Here is a 25,069-nt window from a genome sequence, read left to right as displayed (position 1 = left end):
TTGTTGTGATTTAGTAAAAGGAGGGGGAGGTGTAGGTTGATTTTGGATGAAGGGCAGTATATAAATTTTAAATAAATAAATCTGAATATAAGAGATGGATGAGAAATTCAGTTTAGTTCACATTTTAATGTGAACTTGCCTAATTTGTACTTCTGAAAACAATACATGAACCAAAATACAGCTGTCCTTGGAGAGCCACACTTTTTCAAATTTAGCAATGCATTCCTCCAATGGGGAAAAAGTGTACAAAAACATGAAGCTATAAGGAACTCCCTGTTTGCACAGGGTTGCATTCCTGGCCCCCAAGCATATCGGTGGAGTGCACATAAGCCCGCAACATCCTGTTACTCCCCCCATTTTTAAAACCTCCCGGGGCCAAAAGAGTACATGCATTAGTGGTCTTGCACCAATTGGACATAAAAGAAACACAGGTGGCACTGTGGGTTAAACCACAGAGCCTAGGATTTGCCGATCAGAAGGTGGGCAGTTTGAATCCCCGCGACGGAGTGAGCTCCCGTTGTTTGGTCCCTGCTCCTGCCAACCTAGCAGTTCGAAAGCATGTCAAAGTTCAAGCAGATAAATAGGAACCACTCTGGTGGGAAGGTAAACGGCGTTTCCGTGTGCTGCTCTGGTTCGCCAGAAGTGGCTTAGTCATGCTGGCCACATGACCCGGAAGCTGTATGCCGGCTCCCTTGCCCAATAAAGCAAATGAGCGCTGCAACCCCAGAGTCGGCCACGACTGGACCTAATGGTCAGGGGTCCCTTTACCTTTACCTTTACCTTTACCTTTACCAATTGGACATGCACAAAATGGTCTCCGCATAAAATACATGTATGCATAAAATACACAAGTTAACTAAAGTAACATACAAATGTTCATCATGTTAGGAGAAATTGCAAAAATTGTGCATATTAGGCAAAATTGCAAAAAAAATGGCTGGATGTGAAGAAATGCACACTAAAATACTGCTGAACTTTTATAAGGACACACACACATTTATGAAACTGATCTGGAAATGTGGAGAACTGAACTTAAGACTGAAAAAAATAGAAACAGAAAAATCACAGTTGACAGATTCCTTTATCCCTAGTATTTATTCCCCAAAGCAGATTGGATGCTCATAGGCTCTCTTAGCCTCCATTAAAAAGGTACCCCTGCCCGTACGGGGCAGTCGTGTCCGACTCTAGGGTTGTGCGCCCATCTCACTTAAGAGGCCGGGGGCCAGCGCTGTCCGGAGACACTTCCGGGTCACATGGCCAGCGTGACGAAGCTGCTCTGGTGAGCCAGCACCAGCGCAGCACACGGAAATGCCATTTACCTTCCCGCTATAAAGCGGTACCTATTTATCTACTTGCACTTAGGGGTGCTTTCAAACTGCAAGGTGGGCAGGAGCTGGGACCGAAAGACGGGAGCTCACCCCGCCGCGGGGATTCGAACCGCCGACCATACGATCGGCAAGTTCTAGGCACTGAGGTTTTACCCACAGCGCCACCCGCGTCCCTAACCTCCATTACCCACCGAATAATCTTAGCTTAATGGGGTCTCTACCAGGCATATCTACCAAACCAGGGATATCTACGATAGCGAACTAGTCTTCCCTGGAACCTTTCAGAGAGGAAATTGCTTCTGAACATACATAGGGTGCATTTTGCTCACAGCTGAAACACCAAGCCAAGTGGCCCCAACCCCACTATTTTATAGGGATCATAGCTACAAAATGCACAATAGTTTTGCTATCCTACACAAACAGTGTGTAGAGGAATCCACTCTTTTACCGTAATTTAATTATTTCAGCAAAAGTTGAAAAAGCAGAGAAATCACACAGGTAAAGATTACACATCTGAAGCACAGCAAAAAGGCTCAGGAAGAGCAAAACTCAGCAAAATCTTTAAGCGGTTTTTTAAAACCTATTTATTTTAAGCTGCTTTTCCTAATTTAGACCTTTATTTGATGAGCCTAAATTAGAGAGCTGTTTTAGAATGTATAGCTCTCTTTTTTAGCAGCTGGGATCTATACTGCTGTTTTATTTATTTTTAACTGGCCTTTCTTTTTTAAATAATTGTGTGCTGCTGTAGTTTAAGTTGTCTAGATTTGTTTTGAATTGCATTGTGTTTTCAGGATACACAAACTGCCTAGTGTAGATTGCACCAAACACTGCGGTCTATAAACGTAAATAAATAAATAGAAAGAATACAATACTTTTGACAGGGAAATGATGAAAACAAAATTTACATGCACTAAAGCTATAAAACTGTTATTACAATGAGGCCAAAAGAGCAAATTATGATCATAAGACTATCCTATTCATTCCAGTCGGTCTTACCACCAGGTAATAGTGCTCTGAGAATCCCGCTTTGGAAATGTTTGGGTACCAATATCCCTAGCAGCATCTCCTCTAGCACCCGGGAAAGGTTTGAGGAAATGACCTCAAAAGGTCGTAGATGTGGGACTGTTTGCTCTTCCTGCTCGGTTTCTTTTTGCACTCATTCAGTCTATCCTATATAGTGGTACCTCAGGTTAAGTACTTACCGTATTTTTCGCCCCATAGGATGCACTTTTTCCCCTCAAAAAATGGAGGGGAAATGTGTGTGCGTCCTATGGGGCGAATGCAGGCTTTCGCTGAAGCCTGGAGAGCGAGAGGGGTCAGTGCGCACCGACCCCTCTTGCTCTCCAGGTTTCGCGCAGATCTCCGCAAGCCGTGGGAGCCCGCGCTGGGCTCCTGCGGCTTGCAGAGAGTTGCCTGCATGCCAAAGTCTGGGCGCGCTGAGCTCAATGCGCCCAGGCTTCACGCAGCTCTCCACAAGGCGCGGGAGCCCGGCGCTGGGCTCCCACGGCTTGCGGAGAGTTGCGTGTTCTGGGGGCTGGGGTCGGGGGAAGCTTGGGCTTCCCCCTCCCCAGCCCCGCGCCTGGGGGGAAAGTAATTTTTTTCCCCTTTATTTCCCCCCCAAAAAACTAGGTGCGCCTTATGGGGCGGTGCTTCCTATAGGGCGGAAAATACGGTAATTCATTCCGGAGGTCCGTTCTTAACCTGAAACTGTTCTTAACCTGAAGCACCACTTTAGCTAATTGGGCCTCCCTCTGCCACCACGCCACCACCATGCAATTTCTGTTCTCATCCTGAAGCAAAGTTCTTAACCCGAGGTACTATTTCTGGGTTAGCTGAGTCTGTAACCTGAAGCGTATGTAACCTGAAGCGTATGTAACCTGAAGCGTATGTAATCCAAAGTATCACTGTACTGAACATACACCCTGAAACTTCCCCACATTTTATTGGATGCTAGGACTGGACTAGGGCTGGGCAATATCATCTTTCAACATCGCGGTATACCACCAGCCAAACATCGCGGTCTGGCGATATACAGCGATGTTGAAAAAACAAGCTTCATTGGCCTCAGCCTGCAAGGCACCAGGTGAAATTACCGCATCTCTTTTTTTAAAAAAATAATATTTATTAAAGTTTCACAAGAAAAAAACCACATTAATAAAGAAAGAATTAACAATAAAAAGAAAAAATACAAAGTAAAAAAAGAAAAAACAATTAAAAACAATTTCATCTTTTCCTCACTTCTTTTACATTTACTTGTTTCCCGGACCTCCTCTTACCTCCCTCTTTTGTATTCTAATTAAATATGTTAATCCAACAATTCCTTTCCCTCCTTTTTAATCCTAATCTTTAATCTTGATATAATATAACTTTAAATTTTAGATTTTACATATTAAAACCAATTTTTCCATATTCTTTTGGCCTGTACAGCTAGAAACCCCTTAACTTCAATCCAACATCATTCTAACATTCATTAATTTTACAATATTTCTGTAAATAGTCTTTGAATTTTTTCCAATCTTCTTCCATCGACTCTTCTCCCTGGTCACGGATTCTGCCAGTCATTTCCGCCAATTCCATGTAGTCCATCATTTTCATCTGCCATTCCTCCAGTGTGGGTAGATCTTGTGTCTTCCAATACTTTGCAATGAGTATTCTTGCTGCTGTTGTAGCATACATAAAGAAAGTTCTGTCCTTTTTTAACACCGATTGGCCGACTATGCCCAGGAGAAAGGCCTCTGGTTTCTTCAAGAAGGTATATTTAAATACCTTTTTTAGTTCATTATATATCATCTCCCAGAAAGCCTTAATCTTTGGGCACGTCCACCAAAGGTGAAAAAATGTACCTTCAGTTTCTTTACATTTCCAACATTTATTATCAGGCAAATGGTAGATTTTTGCAAGCTTGACTGGGGTTATGTACCACCTGTATATCATTTTCATAATATTTTCTCTTAAGGCATTACATGCCGTAAATTTCATACCTGTGGTCCACAACTGTTCCCAGTCAGCAAACATAATATTATGTCCAACGTCTTGTGCCCATTTAATCATAGCAGATTTCACCGTTTCATCCTGAGTGTTCCATTTCAACAGCAAGTTATACATCTTTGACAAAATTTTAGTTTTGGGTTCTAACAATTCTGTTTCTAATTTTGATTTTTCCACCTGGAAGCCGATTTTCTTATCCAAATTGTATGCCTCCATTATCTGATAATAATGAAGCCAGTCTCGCACTTTGTTTTTTAGTTTTTCAAAACTCTGCAATTTCAATCTGTCTCCATCTTGTTCCAAAATTTCCCAATATTTCGGCCAATTGACCTCCATATTGAGCTTTTTCAAGGCTAAATTACCGCATCTCTCACCATGGGAGCTGAGGCAGTTTCACCCCAGTGCCTAGTAGGCTGGGACAATGCAGCTTGTTTGTACGGCTCTACTGGGGTGTGAGAGGACTCCCCATCCCCGGCAGAGCCATCCCCAGTGCTGGGGGATCCTTTAACTGCTCAGCTGATGGGAGCAGCAACCACACAGTCCTCAGTCAAGCAGTTTAAAGATGCAGAGGGAGGAACAAGCTATATCGGTGTCTCGTTGATGCAGCTTTTTCCTCCCTCTACGCAGTATGAGGGCAGAGTGGGATGGGGTTTCACTCAGTGATATATCCCTGGTGAAACTGCCACCACTCCTGAGTCCCTCTGCCAGCAACGTTCGCTGGAGGAAGTCACTAGCAGAGGGACTCAGGAGCAGTGGTGGTTTCACCAGCGATATACCGCTGAGTAAAGCTGACATTGCCGTCTGCTCCTCATACTGGTCCTGGGTGATATATAGATATATCAGGCCAGGCCTTGACTGGACACCCTCACTCCATCCTAAACAGAGGAGGTTTTTTTTTCTATAAGTGAGTGCAAGAGTCGCTGTTATAGGTGCCTTTTCCCCATGGATGTGTTAGTCATGCCTGTACCATTCTGTGGCCTTGACTTTTATTGCTCTTTTAGATGTGGCAGCCATCTTTGTTAAATCCCCACCTCCCGGCAGCCATTTTATGACTGGTATCCCTGGCACTTTCTCAAAAATTCAATTTGCCCACTGGCCCAAAAGGGTTGGCTATCCCCAGCCTATGGGAAGCCCAAAATCAAGGCATGAAGTCAGTATATCCCTTGACCTTTTCCATAAAATGCAGTGGTACCTTGGGTTAAGAACTTAATTCATTCTGGGGGTCCGTTCTTAACCTGAAACTGTTCTTAACCTGAGGTACCACTTTAGCTAATGGGGCCTCCCGCTGCCGCCGTGTGATTTCTGTTCTCATCCTGAAGCAAAGTTCTTAACCTGAGGTACTATTTCTGGGTTAGCAGAGTCTGTAACCTGAAGCGTCTGTAACCCAAGGTACCACTGTAGACATAACAGCACTTTTTTTCAGCCTGGAACTCGCTGGAACTCAGTTCCAGCACGTCTCACATGGGTGCCACTGCCACTGCCACTGGCACCTCTTTTTCTAGAAAAATAGCACTGGACATAAATATTATGAAGTATGAGTGGAACCATTGTGTGCATGTTTCCAGCATATTTCCATTCAAAAGATATGCAGGGCCCAATCCGGACCTGATCACTGCTTGCATGCATTTTAAAATGCAATGCAATGGAAGATGCATGCATGTGTCCTTCATATCTGACAGGACGTGTGAGTAAATGTCATTAATCCTTCAAAGGATGGGTACAGGTCTTATAGTATAAAATCATAAAATGTATCAATGCATCAGCTCACTGTGGCTGTTCTGTTCTGCATTCCTCTCCAATCAACCAACGAGCAAAGGTTATTCCAGATGTGAGGAACCACTGACCTTCCAGATGTTGTTGGACTACAACATCAGGGACAATGGTCAGGCATGATAGAAGTTGTAGTCCAACAACATCTGGAGGGTCACATATTCCCTAGCCATTAATTTATTCACTAAAGCACTGTATATGGCTTTAAATACCACAGCAATCGCACAAGGCTCTTTCCGCAGGAATCAAAATCATTCAGGAGCAGTGAGGAAGCTCATGCTTATCAGACAAATTTCTTCCAAATCAAATGATTCAACCAGTTGCAGACATTTGTCTCAATGCCGCCGGAGCAAATGACACATAACAATTCTGCCCCACGCAGCATGCAACGGGGATCGGAATATCTATGTACACTTCAGTCGCAAAACAGAGCCTCAAGTGTGCTTGGGCTTATTCCAAAATAATCCAAATGCTGCTTTTTTAGCAAATGGGGGTCAATGAAGCTCAAAACTCAGACAAGGATTTGAGCATTCATGTGTTTATATACACCCACTCGTTCATTTATTATTCTAAAGCTACTTTACCCAAATCGAATTACATAGCTGACAAGCTGCATAGATAAGAAAAATGCAGACTAAATCTAAACTCGGCTGACAATGCTGCATGATATAGTACATTATATCATTTGGCATTTTTCAAATGAGTGGAGGAGGTTGCATTGGGGTGGATGGGGCAGGAAAGATGAGCCTGCACGTACCTAAACTGTACCTTTAACAGGAACATAAAGGAATGTATTCAATATACAGTGGTACCTCGGGTTAAGAACTTAATTCGTTCTGGAGGTCTGTTCTTAACCTGAAACTGTTCTTAACCTGAAGCTAATGGGGCCTCCTGCTGCTGCTGCGTCGCTGGAGCACGATTTCTGTTCTCATCCTGAAGCAAAGTTCTAAACCCAAGGTAATATTTCTAGGTTAGCGGAGTCTGTAACCTGAAGCGTCTGTAACCTGAGGTACCACTGTACGTATATGTAGCCCAAAGGAGAAATCACTGAGTGTGTGTTTTCTTTTCTAAATGCTCAACCATCAAAGCAAAAGAGAAGAAGATTGAAGAAACTTTGCTTACTGTTTGTATACTTTGGTCAAAACAGATCTCCACATCATAGAAGTTCCCATGGTGTCTGACGGGCAGTGTGGTTCCAGCCCACTGCTGGCCCTCTGCTTTAGACCAGTCAAGCACTTTACCACCAAGCTGTCCGCGGAGGGAAACCTTGAGAACGTAGCTGCCTTGTGGCACTTTGTCTTTAACACCACGTAAGCATTTCAGCTGGATCTGAATGGGCTGAGGTTTTTGAGACCAGTCAATCTAATGGAAGAATAGATGGGTGTTAGCGGGGAGAAAATAGAAGAGGAACACACTTGGCTTGCAATAGTAAGAGCACGTAATGGAAAGCGATCTGGTTCCAGTCAAAGCCGTGCCTGCTCTTCCCATGGCCTCACCAGGTTTTATATGAGCAATGAGCTGCACATGCTTATGAATGCCCTTCAGATCTTCTGGGGGATTCAAATGCATGTGCCCAGTGCATGAAGGGATGTCGAAGACTTGTGTGTGCAAGTTCAAGCCCTCCCTACTTGAAGCCACCACATCTTCTTCTGAGCATTTGAACAGTCAGCAAACTCTGCCTTCACAAGTTAGGTATTCTAGATGATTTGTTGTATCTCCTCGTTCACCGCTTTGGACCATTCATACACCGTGGTGTTTTTCTGTAGAACTACAAATTCCATCTCCTAAAAGGAAACGATGTTGACCTGTCTCTTACACAATCATTTCACTGATCCTGAAATTAAAGAGTTGGGTAAAGAGGCACCATAATCTTGCAGGGGATCTGCGAGTTGATTATGGCCCCGGGTTTGTGTTATGGGGTCAGGTTTGTACACCACTGTGCCACCCCTCCCTGATAACATGCAGTTGGGGGAAAGTGAAATGATACCAACACATCTGCATTTCTCTACTACCCACAAGCAATGGGCAACAGCACGCTTTTCCTGACATGAGGGCATACTGCTGGCTGCTTTTCACAATTTGTTCTACAGCCATGATGGCTAGAAGTGGAGGGAGTTGCAAGAAAGCCCTGTGGTCACATTGAATTTCTCACACACTGCATTCCCTTTGAATAGGCGGCAGGCAGGTGTGCCTCCAGTAGTTTCTCTGCAACCTGCTGCATGCCTTCATGCCGGACATTCAAGAGGAAGAAGGGGAGGGCCTGGGCCAATCCAGGACCCATTGGATCCTGAGCTGGCCTTATGCCATCACATGGTGGCAACCAAGTACAATGGCAGGTGCAGCAATCTGCCTTCTGCACATGAACTCTCCTGACCAGGAGGCTCAGTGAGGCTATGGATGAGGCAGCGGCCCCACTATTAAGTTCACTGGGTAGCATCTGGGGTTAGGACTGCACCACAAATCACCACAGTAGTGATTTAGAGCGTTTCCTTGCACATCTCAAGGTAAAGCAACCAATTGTGAGAGAAGGTGCCTCACAGTACGCAGCATATTATTTTAATATGCTTCGCTTGCCAAAGTGTTTCAAAGCCTCATGATCCAAGCCCACAGTGACCAATAATCTCCCTCCCCTTTTTTTTTTTAATCCGACCTTGGATTTATATTGGAAGAGACAACATATTTCCATATAGATAGAAAGCTTGTGGAGTTTAAATTAAGCAGTTAAATAAACACTTGAAGCAGTTAAACCTCTTCTGGGTTTTTTGTTTTGTTTTTCTCAACACAAACTGTACTTAACAAACTAATCTGAATGACAATTATTTTCATTTAAATGAGAAAAAAAATTAATTAACAATGGAGATTTAACCTTAATATTTTTGCTATATATATAAATACACACACACACACACACACACACGAGAAAAATTAACATCATGTGAATGAAGAAATAAGACAATCTTTCTAAAACCTCAAGGCAGGATTACTGATGCAGGCAGTCTGAGTTATTAAACACATTCTAAATTAAACGCCTCTATGAATTTTATACTGAAATATATTTTGATAGTTTTGCATGCCAAATGTGACATTTTATATTTCAGATTCATCTTCTGTAGTAATTTTGGAAATGTCATACAAACAAAGATTTTGTCATTTACCAATGGAATTACTATGCATGGCCAGTTAGCCTTCTCTCTTTCTGGCTCTCCTAGTTGTTTCAAGTCAGCAAGCCATAAAAAATCTTTATCTCTCTGAAACACAGCAATTTGGAAGATAATCGAATAGTGACTGGGGGGCAAAAACGCCAGTCTGAGGAATTATACCACAATCTCTCTTGCATTTACAACCTTCCCTCAAAGCGAGTGTCAGTTGAGTAGGAAAAGGAGATAGGAGATTCATCATATCTCAAGCTTGTCTCATTTACATGGTGGCAACGCCGCCTCCCCTCATCTCCCCCAGAAAGACTTTGCTTGGCCAGTGCCGAGGAAGTGTTTTGAAGAACTCCAGCCTTGCCCAAATGATTCATCGTTAATGCTTTTAGACATTCCATTTAAGCATACAGTTGCATCTGCTGGGATGCATACGTTTAAGCCTGATGAAAAACTAATACGTTTATTTTTAAAAAATGGGAAGGGAAGGGATTTCATAGGAGGGAGTCAATATAATTGATCTAGTCAGTTTGCAATTTACATTAGGAAAAAGAGCACACACACACACACACACACACACACACACACACGACTCACCTCCCAGCAAAGACCTGCTGCTCCATTAGATCCATTATTCAGTCCTGCAAGGTTACTAGACTTGGCTGCAGTCCCTTCATACGGTGTTGCTTTCAACACCCGACTTTCTTCCATGCTTCAGCGGCAAAGGGAAAGTGAGGGTAGGAAATTTAATAAAATGCATAAATTAAAGAAAGTGTTGACCCTTAAAACCTACATGCATTTTAATGCATTCCTTAAATACGTTACAAAGAACGCAACAGTGAAGGGAGTATTGCTGCTCAGGGCAGATGGATATTTAGCTTTTGACAAGTGGAGAAGAAATAAAATGGGATAACTGTGGTAATGACACAACTTCCATTTGTCAGTCTAGACTGGTGCCAAAAACACAATGGGCCACAATCCAGGAAGCACTTTAAGCATATATTTACTGGCCCATGGCCATGAGGTTTCGCTCATAGGACCCAGGGCGCCAAAATGGGCTTGTACACCAGACAGAGCAGGAAATTGGTGCTGGAGCGACAGCAGAGCATGGACAGAGAAACCACCAGTGAACTGGTGCTATGGCAACATCACAACTTGGAAAGAGAAGCTACCAGTGAACTGGTGCTAGAACAACAGCACAGCATGAATGGAGATACCACCCACATGTGCGTAGAAACAGGACAGCTATCTTCATGGCCAAACTAGAGTGTGACCATCCACTTCTGTTGAGAAGAAGTAGCTTCAAACTATGAAGCAATTCTTCTCACGTCATAGATACTTGATGTATGGTGGTGGTGGAGGAGGGGGCTTAGAAGAGGAGGTTAAGAATATTTGAAAGGATTCTGAAATGAACCCTCCATGTTCTGGAGCTGTTTACCTCTGGATATCAGTCACCAAGATCAAACAAGAGGGGTGTGGGATGTAATCATCTGGAGCAGTCAAGTACAACATTTCGTGTTTGCCTAGAGTGAACATGCATGGGGAATGTTGGTCCATCCAGTTCCTGTTACACCTGGCTGGAGCATCCTTCCTTTTGCATGTGACTAGTAGGTGGGCGTGACCTTTCCAGACCTGGTAAAAGCCAAGTCACATAGCCACCTGCCTTCTTTTTCATCCTACCTGCTTCCTGCTTCACTTGGACTGCACTGGTTATCTCCCATATGGGGTAAACCTGTTTGTACATATTTGTAACTTTAAGCCTAAAGCCTGCCTTCAGGGATCACACTGTGCTCTGCCTGATCGCGAGTAAAACTACTTTTTGTTACTTATGAATAAGACTATTGTGTCTTTATTCTTTTAGGGGGGGTTCAAGGGGTCTTACCAGGAGTCTTGAGAGACTCACACGAGTCTGCAATCAGCTTTCTTGCTGTGTAAAAGAGGGAATGCACTCTGCTGTGTGAAGAAACTTGCTAGCGTGAGTTAGGAAGGATAATATTAATCAATATATCTTCTCCTGTTGCCCACAACATTCCCACAAGGGGAAGGACATCACCTTTTAGACAGAGAGAGAGAGAGCAAGAGTATAGTCTGCTATTTATAAAGAGATGACTGTGTCCAGTTTCAGACCATTTCTCATCCAAACTCTTGCTGGAAACCTGTCACCTGCAAACCTACAATATATATTCCTATATCCAGTTACTTGGAAGATTGTAAAGCCTCACACTCAACCTAGTTTGACCAAGAAGGGCTGCCTTTATTTATTTATTTTAAAATGATTGTGTGAATCATCTCCAATGAACAAGGGGAGATTTTGCAGCCTTTTTTTCTGCACACTGACTCAACTAAAAAGCTTCCCTAAAGCTGGCACAAGATAAACAAAGTATCTGTGTTCCTAAAATCAGTCTGTGGTCTAGTTGTAGAGGAAAGTTTTTGCTAAAGATGTATAATGAAGGCGTCAGACAGAAAAGCCCCATTCTCATGTTGCCACCCTCCATCTTTCACAGAAAGAGCATATGAAGAAGGGCTTCAGATGATTATCGCAGGGTCTGGGTCAGTTCATATGAGGTGAGGCAGTCCTTGAGGGATTGTGGTCCTGAACCATTTAAAGCTTTATAGATCAAAACCAGCACTTTTAACTGGGCTTGGAAACTAATTGGCAGCCAGTGTAGTTGGGCCAGGTTTAGCATAATATGCTCAAATTGCCTTACCCCAATGAGCAACCTGGCGGCTGAATTCTGTACCAGCTGAAGTTTCCTAATTGTCTTCAGAGGCAGCCTCACGTTTAATATATTGCAGTAATCTAACCTCTAGGTTAGATGAAGCATGACCTCAGAAGAAGCTGCCTGGTATATCACAAGTACATACTCTAAAAGTAAGCATTTACAAATATAATAGTAAAGTGTGCCTCAAATTTTAATTGCAGGGGATGGAGAGAGAAAATGCTTCAGCCATCAGGAGTATGGGAAACACAGTCCTAAATAAACACCTCAGGATTTTTTGGCATCCCTTTCTCGCGTGACCTGAAGGTTAGACAAAGCTTAACCTAATTTGCCCTAAAAGTGGAATTGAGTCAACTTGTATTGTGAACTTTACTATTTAAAAGCGAAAATCTCTTTTCCTAGAAAGAATGGTCTGTTTGAAACTTTGTACTTATTTAGTTTCCTCATGATGGAAATTATTTCACTTAATTTGGTTAGAGCTACATTGACACAGGGGTTCATTAGGACACCCATTTGCTTGCAATTCAATTTAAAATTAAATACACTTTGTTGTGGATTTTATTACTTTTAAACTACTGTATCTATTGCCTTTATTAGCAGCTAATACACAATTATGAAGGTAAACAGTTTTCATTACACTGTTTGATCTCTTTTAGGGGTGCAACATTTTTCTCCTTTTTCTTTCACATAGCCAGAAGTTGAATTCTGGTGAGTAGCAATCAATTTAGCCTCTTTTCCTACCAATGAAACCACATACGCATTTTGAATTGCCGTAGTAATACATTTTGGCTATCTTCTCAAATTTTGCCAATTCTATTATTGGAAAGACAATGGAGATTACAGGGCCACATACCTGGTTATCTTTCAGCTGTAGGTTAAGTGAGGATTATGATGATGCAGATTTGGATTTCAATATTTGCCTCCCCACTTTTTGTTTGCTGAGGATTAACTAAGTTGCAGAACTGGCTTTCTCATCAGTAGGTGTCACTATAGTACTATTTGCACAGCTAAGAACACCATGCTAGAGCACTGAGTGGCAAAAATAAAGGAGGAGACAGCCCAGGAATACAGATGGTCTTCCACTCATCTCTCTGGTAAAGAGCAAAGAAACCTATCCAGCTCTGTGGTACTAGACTGCTTATTTTATATAAAAAGGCAACCATTGCTATTAATTGTTTTGTTAAGTTGCTCTATCTTGTCCAAGGTAACCCAAAGCAACTTACAACAATTATGGGGAAGACAGACTAGATAAAGGAGGTGACGTTACCTACTGTTCTGAAACATAGTAGAAGACTTTTTCTAATTTTGAACACAAAAGTATCTAAGGCCTATAAGGAATGCAAAAAATGTACCCAGCCATTTAGGTGTCTCTAAATGAGGCGCTGCTGCTGCTATGTTGTTCTAGCTGAATTCACAATCACAGAATCATCTGGAGAGTAATTCCTTACCCTAAGAAACCTTGTCCTATTCCTAATTGGATTGTGCTCTCCAATTCATTAAGCACCGCAAGTACAGGAGAGAGATGAGTATACTGTAGCATGCTAGTTTAGGTGGGAAAGATGAGGCTTTTGACATGGTAATACAGAACAAAACCCCTAAAGCAAGTGGTATGTTTAATAATGAAAACCCTAATCTTTCAAAGAAGCAAGCCATGTCACACCTTCTATATTCCTCAGTACAGTGGTATGTTGGGTTACATACGCTTCAGGTTACAGACTCCGCTGACCCAGAAATAGTTCCTCGGGTGAAGAAGAAGAAGAAGAAGAAGAAGAAGAAGAAGAAGAAGAAGACGAAGAAGAAGAGTTTGGATTTGATATCCCGCTTTATCACTACCCGAAGGAGTCTCAAAGCGGCTAACATTCTCCTTTCCCTTCCTCCCCCACAACAAACACTCTGTGAGGTGAGTGGGGCTGAGAGACTTCAAAGAAGTGTGACTAGCCCAAGGTCACCCAGCAGCTGCATGTGGAGGAGCGGAGACACGAACCCGGTTCCCCAGATTACGAATCTACCGCTCTTAACCACTACACCACACTGGCTCTCAGTTAAGAACTTTGCTTCAGGATGAGAACAGAAATCCTGCTCCGATGGTGCAGCGCAGCAGGAGGCCCCATTGGCTAAAGTGGTGCTTCAGGTTAAGAACAGTTTCAGGTTAAGAACGGACCTCTGGAACGATTTAAGTACTTAACCCGAGGTACCACTGTATCAGCAGCCGTCCCTATACCAGTACAGCCACAATCCTGGTACCAGTTACACAGCAAATAATCAGGATGGAGATGGGGCAAGGCTGTGTTGGAGTCAAGACTGCCCTGAGACTGCATGGATGGACCAGTGGGAGTGTTTGATTGGTTCTGGCAATGTGTCTGTGGAACCCCAACACAGCTTCAGCCTCGCCATGGTCCCATCCCCATCCAGACAAGCTGCAGTGTCACCCAGAGATGGGAGGTGGGCCCCACAGCTCTGCCCCACCACACCAAGCGTTACTGACCTGCACCAGGGCCCATAGAAACCAGTATTACAGTTTCTCATGGTTTAAGCCATGGTCAACCACACTCAATTTTTAACAAAAGTTAAATACTAAAGTTGATGTCAGGGGCTGGTCTGGATCGGAAGATTGGGGAATGCAATCACAGGGAGATCAGCTCCTAATGGAAGAGGAGGGGGAATATTCACCCGCCCACCCCTGCTTCCAGCATTTCCAGAAGCAGAGAGACAGGCAGAAACAGAAGCTGCTCAGTTGAGAGAGGAGCCACCCAGCTATGAGATAGTAGCTAAGCAACCAGAAGGGAGGGAGCAGCTGGATGATACATCAATAGAGAGTGGGGGAGAACCCCCTCCCTTCCCCTGAACTTGGAGGTCCAAGCATGTCACAGAACAAAGGAGACACAGGGGGGAGGAACTTCCCATTGGCACGCTTCTTGCTGCAGAAGTGGGGAGGAGTCAGAATAAGCAACTGATATCCTTGCGAAGGGTTGCCTGTTTGTGCTTGCAACATAATGCTGTAATAAAAGGACTATAAATCTACCAAATGCTTTGTTAATTCTTATCGTTGAGCTACCAGAACAGAGAGAGGAACTCCTATACTTGACAGTTGCTAGCAAAGGCTTTACGTTAATAGCACTGGTGTATATAGTAGGATTCCCAGGTAGAAAGCAATGGAAGGAGTAAAGACTTCTGTTACTAATACATACCTTCGAAAGATTTTGGGAAGCCTCCTTCTGAACTCCTCTGTGTACTGGAAAATGCCTTTATGTTTTAAACCCTATACAAAAGAACATTTGAACTTTTAGAATTCTAATAAGCATATCTTTTTAGTATAACCAATTTTTTGCACATTTTCATAAAGACAAGGATATAATGTTAAAAGACTATCTTACCTTCCACCTATAATATGCATATCTTTGGTACAGTTTTCTTACACACCCAAATTGGACATTATGCTAATTGTGTGAGTGCAGTTAATGTGTCTAGCTCTTAACTGAAATAGTAACTGTGACTAGGGCAGGGTGGGTGGACCAGAAGTGAGACTGGCACATTTAACCCTTACTGTATATGTACCGTTATCCTGATTAAACCCCCACAGCTGCTATTTGCCCTGGGAACAACCTTCCATTAATTTCAATGGAATCTTTGTGGTACATATAGTATAGCTATTGCATGATCTTAATGATTTACACAAAAACAACAACACTTCCTTCTTCAGAAAAAGAAAATCAGCATGTACACATTTCTATCACTTCTCTTCAACTAATCCCAAATTCAGTTATGTAAATTGTAATATAACACTGATCATTTCAGGGTTGGACAAGATAAAGAAGATGCAAGTAGTTTAAAAACACTAATATTTCCCTCATGAGAAAGCAATTTATGTAGTCAGAATATTCACTAGAATACAACATGCAGACTGTGTATGGCTGCATATGGCTATATATATATATATATATATATATATATGGCTGATATTCTGTACATGTAGAATAATCATTGTTATGTTGCTCGTCAACACTTAGGAGGAAACTTTCTGAGGAAATCTTCATGTCTTCCATATAGTAATATTAACAGCATTAATATTAATAAAAGCATGCTTTGGGTACTGCATATTGAACTCTGCAATGTCTTTATAGGAAGGCATTGTCTAATACAGATAGATGCTGGAGATATGATGTTGAAAATGACTGCTGAGGCATAAGATGTGAGCATATGCAGTTATTTTTTTCTTTGTGGTCTGAAGCTGTTGTCCGTATTAATTTTAAATTGGTGAAACCCTTGATATCTGAGGATGTTTGTGTATGTTGAAATTATATTCCTGTAGTATGGGGGGTTAATGAAAGGATAACAGAAATGGATTTTGTGAGCCTTTGTGGTCACCAAGAGAATTTACTCTTGGTGAATACACTTGGTGAATACACTCACCACCTCCTTAAAATGTAGAACCCTTGCTACATTTTAATGTACTTTTTATAAACTCAACTTGGTTTGGACATTTGGCAAGAATATATCAAGCCATAAGTGGAAACTAAGATGTATGTGCTGATGACCATTTTATTATTATTAATGTGAGCTGATGGGTCCCCCCTCTTTATTCTAATTCTTTTTTAATAAATTCACAATAAAAAGTGGTTTTCTGCTTGCCCTACTCCTTTGCCAGGGAAAACCCACTCTTTATCAGAGCAAGGATCAATCCACAGAAAACCTGAATTGTCATTTTGCCTGCTTGAACACTAAAGAGTGGTCTTTCCTTGGAGAGAGCAGCAGGACAAGGCTGTGGACTCTCCTTCATTGGAGGTTTTTAAGTAGAGATTGGATGGCCATCTGTCCTGGAGAATGTTATTGGGTTGTTCTTGTTTTTATTTTGATTATGTATTCTGTGTTTTTATATCATGATTTTATCCTGTGAACTGCCCTTAGACCTGAGGGTACAGGGCGGTATACAAATTTAATAAGTTGTTGTTGTTGTTGTTGTTTGTTGTTGTTGAGATTCCTGCATTGCATGTGGATTAGATGACTCTTAGGGTCCTTTCCAACTCTACAACTCTACAATTCTTTTATTCTATGATAAGAGGAAGTGTAGATAAGCTCTGAGTGAAACCAAAATGGACAGGAAAATGGTGGATACCTTAGACCATGTCTACTCAGACATTAGGCAATTCTATGGCTTAAACCCAGGTAATTAGGATTAGAGTGTACTCTTAGGTTGCAAACATTCCTAGGCTTAAATCTCATTGAATTGAACAGAACTTCTCAATAACTACACTGTCAAATCATGATGTCAAACTCATTAATGGCATGAAAGCATAATTAGAAGTATTATTTTTCACATAAATACATATTTGTTGATGTTTATTTATGTCTGTTTTATTTGTATGATATTTTGTGAATAAAAAGGCAGGGTTTTGAAAATGAATTCAGAGAGAAAACTACATCAAAGGGCTGGTGGAATACAGGATCTTCCCAAAACTACAAAACAAAACACAGAGGATATATCTGCCTGACTATCTGATTATCTGAATATAAAAGAGTTTGAGGATCTTTGAATACTACTGTAGAGGCAAAATTGTTTGGTTCAGGGAGAGATAAAGGCGCTAACATTATGCATCTCTGGTGTCAAAAACCAGAGCACTATATATTTTACCACTAGCTTATTTTTAGATTGTTCTATCTTTGCATATCTTTCTATTTTAAGTGGTAGTGCTTTGTCCAAGTGGAGAAGATTACAGACAATTGGGGTAGGAGGTGGAAACCCCCAAGGTATCATGTTAAGTAACGTAATACCTTTGAGTCAGTACCTGAAGGCAAGTGACAAATCAATTAAGACTACCATAAAAAGGTAAAAACCCAATTAAATAATTATCTCTTCCACTTGCGACTATTAAGAGCTAATTAAATTCTATATGTTCTATTACATGTGGATTCAAACCCTCCCTTGCCAGTTAAGGAAAGGTATTCAATGGTTACAGATGAGACTTCATAAACATTCAAATGCCTATTGTGATAGGCTACGGCATGGGACTTTGTGGTAAAAATTAGCTTTTACTGACGGCTGCATTTTTTAAAAAAATCAAACCCGCATATATCTCATGACATAAAAAGGCATTAGACAGAGAATTTATTGCTTCTATGTATTTGTTAGACTGTGTACCGCAGTATCAGGATTATTATTTTTCATAACATGATGATGCTCTTGAAAAGTTTAAAGACTTTTAGTGATATATTTAAGGGACAGAATTTTATCTTCACAACCTTATTATTATATTGTTGTTCTGTTGTTGTTATATGATTTTATGTGATGCCTATACAAGGTCCCCCAGGCAACTCACAATTATAGACATTTGTTTATTTTATTTTACTTATTATTAAATTTTCCTCTCTCCTTTCCTCCTAAAGGAGCGCAGGATGGCAAGCATCAAGCGATAAAACGATATAAACATCTTTAAAGCATGCAGTATTACAGTGTAAAAATTTTAAATGCATCAGTTAAACATTGCAATCACCTAAACCCTTAATAACCACACCTCTCTTGGAGCTCAGAATTGTATAACTCACAGAGCCCTTGTTCATTGATAAAGCAGCCCCTCTCAGTAGCAGCTGGTAGGGCAAGAGAAAAATGGAAGAGTGTTAGAATCATAGAATCATAGAGTTGGAAGAGACCACAAGGGCCATCGAGTCCAACCCCCTGCCAAGCAGTGTTGCTTAACTGGCTTCGAAATGGGGAAGCCACTGCCAGTAACCAAGAGGGAGAGAGGAGTGAGGCAGCAGAGAGGACACAACGGTGGGAATGGTGAGTTGGCTTCGTTGCTATGACCTCACCTCTCCCCTTCTCCCTCTGCTACATGACCCATCTTTGTCAGACTTTCCCCTAGCCATGACCACCATAACTGGGTGCCCCATTCCTCCATGCTTTTCCTGTCCAGAGCAGTTCCATGATCCCAACCTGATTCTTCCAGGGGAGAATCTCCTGCAAACAGCATCTCTGTCTTTTCTGTCTGTTTCAGTTTATTGGCTCTCATCCAGCCCATCCTCCTTGGTTCTCCGCCAAAAGATGCTCATTTTCCCATTGCCACAGAACATGTTTAAGAGCCCATTGGGTGTACTCTCCCTAAGGGTGTTGGTACTTGACACTCACCTGTTTCCGTGGAAAGTTGTCAAGGAGAATAATCTCATCCTGAACACTCTTCTCAAACTGCTCAATGTAAGGGCGAGTCTCTTCCTCGTCGCCTTCCTCACAAAGTCCACTTGTCTTGGTAAAGCCAGCAGGCCACGCAGAATCTAAAGTGTCTTCATCTGGTTTTTCTAGAAAAAGAAAGAATGCAGCAGATTCTTTTTACCGGGAGAAATTCTCTCTCTTGCAATTTATAGTTCTGAGATACTGTTCAGATCCAACAAGCTGCAATACACGACAAAACAAGTTTGATTCTAAAATGTCGCTGTAGGAATGTTAAGGATGTATACAGTGGTGCAGCAAAAAGAATGGTAACGCCTTGCCGCGTTGACTCATTAGTATCATGTCTGGCACAGTCATTTGACTCAAACTTCCAAGCAACCAGCAAAGACTCTTAAGAAAAGGGCACATAAACATGTGGAGTGGAACAATGAAGTTTCAGCATGCCTTTCAGCGATGGATGAGTGAATCTGTCAATTTCAGTTTCTCTCAGTTTCTCTTTTTTCCCAATCTTAAATTTGACTCTCTGCATTCCACATCAACATACACATTTTTGTATACAATTCCCCCTAACAGAATTTGTTTCGGTATGTTATTTTCACCCAGTGCTTTTTTTGAGGGGGGGGAACGCAGGGGTAGACATACCCATAAACATTTTGTGAATCTAAGTTTGGCCTCATTGAGGGGCAATATTTCAATATGAGTAGGATAATGAGAGTACCTCTAAACATTTTGTTAGGAAAAAATCACTGTTTTCACCAATAGATAACTTTATATGCACACTTTACCCTCGTATTTCTTACTTGGTTCACCTTTAAATGCAGGCTGATGCAGAATTCTTGTCTGCAAGGTCATTAAGGTCCTGTGCTTGGACCAAAACAATAGGCAAAAATTGAAGTCCTTTTGGGCAATAGCAAAAGTAGAAATGAAACAAAATAGTCTTGTTTCCTCCCAGCATTAATATATTTTGATTCTTCTGACTGTTACAAGCATATGCTTGCATTTTGCAGGACTTTTGGATTACAACACTACATACTCTTCTGCAAATCATACCATGACTTTTGTTCTGATACTTACAGAAGTTTGTCACAAATAATCAAGAGGATTCTTTTGCTCATTTTCCCATATTAGGATCACTAAAAGATGACAGCAACCAGTTTGTTCACATCTTACTTCATATGGGTTACATGAAGAGAAATCCATGTTTTTAGATTTGTCTACTCCCTCCCCCCCCCCTTTGTGGGAAAACATCACATCTACATTTTTGCCTTCCATACGTTCAGACACAGAACTGACTCCAATATCTACATCTTACATACATTTTAACTTTTGCCCAGTTAACATTGTTCAGCAATTTCTGAGTACCAAAGCTGTGCTGAAACCCTACCACCATGGGTTATGGAGATTTTTAATCTGATATATTTTGAATTCCAAGTGTTCCCGTGAATAAACCAGTTTTGTCTGCTGCACTAATTTTCCTCCAAATGTATACACTCTGTAACTGCCTATGCACTTAAGACTGTTGTCCCATAGCCCCTTACCTGGGAGTAATTTCCACTGAACCCAGTGAAATTTACTTTTGATTGCACATGTATAGGCTTGTACTTTGAACATTATTTTGTGCTATACACGATTGGTAAATGGATATACTGGTAATATAGGACAGATGCCTGGAGGGCAGAAATAAAATATTAAATATTCAGTATTAAGTGATAATTTTGAGTGGTGGCAGCAATGACTACCATTTTATGATTTTTTAAAACAGGAAATTGTCTGAGAGTGCAAAATTAAGAGGCTGGCAAAACACACAAAAAATTGCTTGGCCTTTGGCTTTAACGCAGCATTACATTGTCTAAGTTTTCAGTATGGTTTAGGGGCCTGATGCATTTGTTGGATAGCTTGTAAATATGGATTCATGTGCCTGCTTGCAATTATTTTGTGACCTATGTATCATTAATGATTTCTATGTAGAAATCATGAAAATTCACCTAGTCATAGGGCTTGGTCTCACACACATATGTTCATTTCTTGTTGACTACAACAGCAAGACATTATTTGCTGTTGAAGATGGACCACCACAGACCAAATTTTTGGAGTATCTCAAGCACACAGTTCTTTTTGGCAGGGACCATTCACACTTCACCTCTCAGGTATCAAATGCAGTTGGACAGAGTAAAGATGGGGAGCCTGTGGCCCTCCAGATCTTTTCGGACTTTAGCTCCCTTCAGCTCCAGCCACCATGGTCAACAGGCAGGACTAGTGGGAGTTAAAGGTCTGCAACATCTGTAGGACCATAACTTCTTCCTACATCAGCAAGAGAAACTAAATGACGGTTGGGAAGTTGTGAACCAACTCTTAGTCCTTTATTATACATAAATGAGCCAAAAAGCAAACACAGTTCAAATATGTGAATGAAAGACGTTTACCATGTGACACCAGAATTCTATTCTCTTCATCTAGAAGAGTCATCAGTTTGTCATAGAGGAGTTTCTCATCCAACTTCACAGGCACTAAAACAAGAGAAGTAATGGAGGTCAGATAAGTCTGGATAATTTCAAAAACTCTTTAAGTGGGGATATAACATGGCACATAATAAGCATTTAGAGTGCAAGCTTATGAGTGGTTTCTGAGATTTAAGTCTCACTGTGTTCAGTGGAGCTTGTTCCCTTGTAAGTGTAGCTAGAGTTACACCTTTAACAACTCTCCTGGACACCAGCAACTTCCACATGGCTGGGAAGGGCAACAGCAATATTGGAAGTGAGACAGAATGGCCAGCTCTCAATAACAGTCTATTGCTGGGAGATGGAGTAGGGCAGGAATCAGTAATCCCTTAAGAAGCAGAGCATTTAAAGTCACAGAAAACCTTTTCTCTCTCAGACCAGCTTGGACTACTGCAATGCACTCTGTGTGGGGCTACTTTTGAAGTTGACTCAGAAACTACAGCTAATCCAGAATGTGGCAACTAAACTGGTGACTTGGAGTGGCCGCTGGGACCATATAACACCAGTCCTAGAGGATCTACACTGGGTCGCAGTACATTTCCAAGTACATTTCAAGTTTTGGCGCTGACCTTTAAAGCCCTAAACAGCCTGTATACCTGAAGGAGCATCTCCACCCCCATTGTTCAGCCCGGACACTGAGATCCAGCACTGAGGGCCTTCTCTCAGTTCCCTCACTGCGAGAAGAAGTTACAGGGAACCAGGTAGAAGGCCTTCTCAGTAGTGGCACCCTCCCTGTGGAATGCCCTCCCATCAGATGTCAAGGAGATTAAAAGCTACACAACCTTTAGAAGACATCTGAAGGCAGCCTTGTATCAGGAAGTTTTTAATGTTTTTAATCTTTTATTATGTTTTTATATGTGTTGGAAGCCACCCAGAGTGGCTTAGGCAACCCAGCCAGATGGGCGGGGTATAAATAATAAAATTCTTATTATCATCATCATCATGATCATAAGACCAAGCTCCTGCACAGCTGGGAGTAAGGTGGAGGTGACAGGGTCAGGTTTACTAGTTGATCAGACCCAAAAGCAAGCCAGATGTGGGTGTTTTATAAATGTTAGGTATAAGGTAAGGGTAACCAATGTGGTGCTCTCCCAATGTTGCTGGGCAACCATCATCTTCAATTATTGGCCATGCCAGCAGGGTTTAATGCCATCCAGTGGAACAACACCCGGACAGCTCCAGATTGGCTTCCCCTGATATGAGGGGCTTCTTCATCTGGTCATCTTGCCATTTCCTTTCTTGGGCAGAACTGGGTGGAGATGCATAGGCTGGCCTCTCCACTTCTGAGAGTAAGATCTGCTATGGACTTGACTCCCTGGGCGATTCCCATTTGACTTTTTGATTGCTACATCCCAGAAACAGTGCAATGTATAAATGGGTTATGAGCAAAGGATACGTTTTAAAAAGAAAGATCCAAGGTTAAAAAGGCTAAACCACCCCTTGTATATCTTTTCACATGTTTAAACTTCCAGAGGGAGAGAAGTGAAAGAAGGAGAAGGGGAGGGAGAAGAGTAGCAGGGGTGATGGAAGGAGGAAACATGTATCATAAATTGGGCTTTTCAAAAATAAAACTGTGTCTTCTGGACACATCTTATGCAAAGCTCTCTTTTCCAATCTGTGGTCTCATGCTGATCAAAGTAATTATGTCTGGAATAAAGAAAAGCTCAGTCTTGTGCTGTGGTTCTGTAGATCTTAACCAACCTGGGGCTGCTTGCCGTGGCTGGCATACCCTTAGTAAATTGGACTTCCACATGGCTTTCAAGTGACAGTTGTGCCAGAGACATGGTAAGAGAAATTCAAAAAGACAGCCATTTAGCTATGGCTCCCCGAGACACAGGGAGACCTAATATATTAAGTCAAACAAAAGGAACAAATTGGACGGACTTTTCTAAGGGCTTTTGTCTGTTCCACATAACAACCCAAGGAAATGTTTAATATTCATCTTACGTTGTTCAGTCTCCCATTCCAACAGGCTGTGGACACAAAGTTAATAATATTTGAATGGGTCTTTGATAACATTCCTGGAAGATTTAGGGTGTTTATTGTATTAAGTCTCTGTGTATTTGCACATTTTATGGCAAGATAGACTGGCAGACCTTTGAACCATATGGCTTGCTTCACTGCGAAGGAAGATCATGGCTTTCAAAGGTCCATCTGTCACATTCAGATATCAAGGGCACATACAGTGGTGGCCTTGAGTTATACCACAACAAGGGAAATTCCTGCCTTTGGAGGTTTATAAAGGCAAGTTCTGAACATCTTTAGGGTGGCATTTCTTGCTCTCTGTTAAGCTGGTAGAGATATGGTTCAGCTGGATTTAAATTGATAATTAAATTGTGTCTTGGAATAGCAAGGAAAGGTCACGTGGAACCTGTTCACAAGAACAAATTGGCCTTAGCCTCTGCATGTCAACTTGGAAACACTGGCCATTTTGTTCCTTCTGTTTCACATCACCCTTTATTATATGCCCAAGGAACGGAAATACTGTGTGCTTGTGTGTCTGCATATAAGTTAACAGGCACATCATTGACTGATGGATTTGAAGACTGGCAACATGGAAGTTTGGGGTGTGCTGAAGGAAGGATCTCTTGCTGCAAACTATTGTATAAGGGCAGCAACTGGTAGAAATCAAGAAGTAGTACCTCTATAACAAGGGTGGGCCTCCAACAAGACAGTCAATGATGGAAGTCCATATGTTTCACACCCACTTTTTGCATTATCCATCTTAATTGTGTGTCGTTTGGTTGACCGTAGAAGTGAGTTATTGAGTTTGGAATGGGAAGAGATTTTCTTTCGGCTTTCCTCATATAGGTAGCAATTCAATCTAGTGGTACAATCCAACCCTAGATCCTCCAGAATGAACAAGTTAGGATGTGGCAGATCTTTGGCTCAACCAGCAGTTTCCTAGGTCAGCCAGGCTACACCAGTATAAGCCCTCAACCCCAGCCCAGCGTAACTACCTTATCCCAGGAATGGCAGAACACACACTGGAAAATGGGCATTCTTGGGGAGTGATTGGTCAGTGATTGGTCGGGGCAGGACTTATACTGGATCCTAACTACATTCTGCTGAGTCATGTGACCTGGCAACCTAGCTGAAATTACACTGGCAAAAGGATGCTAAAGGCTTGTTTTCCCTCTGGCAGGTTTAGGTCATTTCAGCCGACAGTATCCCTGCTACTGAATGGAGTTTGGATTTGGCATATTTTATGCCAGTTTAATTTAAGATGATGTACGGTAAGTTGTGCTTGCTTTCTAGGTGTCTTTCCTGTACTTCCCCTGTGTGATCATATTTGTCTCTCATTCACACGGTTGTCTTTTTTTAAAAAAGACCCCATTTTTATTTTAATGTATCTAACCAAACCTGGATTACAAAAGGAAATTTCCAAAAGAGAACAATTAAGACACTTATTCTACCTGTTCTACATAACATCCCCCATCGTGAGATTTAAAATCTAGGA

General features: G+C 41.7%; 1 protein-coding gene across 1 annotated transcript in view; it reads right to left on the bottom strand.

The window, feature by feature from the left end:
* LOC308481833 (uncharacterized protein) overlaps positions 1 to 25,069 on the bottom strand; it is a gene marked incomplete at its 5' end in the record, with an annotated part of 142,920 nt that overhangs the window by 105,509 nt on the left and 12,342 nt on the right. The window contains 5 exons of the mRNA XM_081014538.1: positions 7,220 to 7,448; positions 9,830 to 9,944; positions 15,141 to 15,211; positions 19,073 to 19,239; positions 21,535 to 21,618. Of these exons, the coding sequence (XP_080870664.1) occupies positions 7,220 to 7,448; positions 9,830 to 9,944; positions 15,141 to 15,211; positions 19,073 to 19,239; positions 21,535 to 21,618 (666 nt within the window). The remainder of the gene's footprint in view (positions 1 to 7,219; positions 7,449 to 9,829; positions 9,945 to 15,140; positions 15,212 to 19,072; positions 19,240 to 21,534; positions 21,619 to 25,069) is intronic.

The sequence above is a fragment of the Podarcis pityusensis genome, assembly GCF_964106645.2.
Source record: "Podarcis pityusensis genome assembly, chromosome: 7".
NCBI lineage: Eukaryota > Metazoa > Chordata > Lepidosauria > Squamata > Lacertidae > Podarcis > Podarcis pityusensis.
The sequence above is the reverse complement of the archived record's forward strand: the minus strand, read 5'-3'. Positions and strand labels throughout refer to the sequence as shown.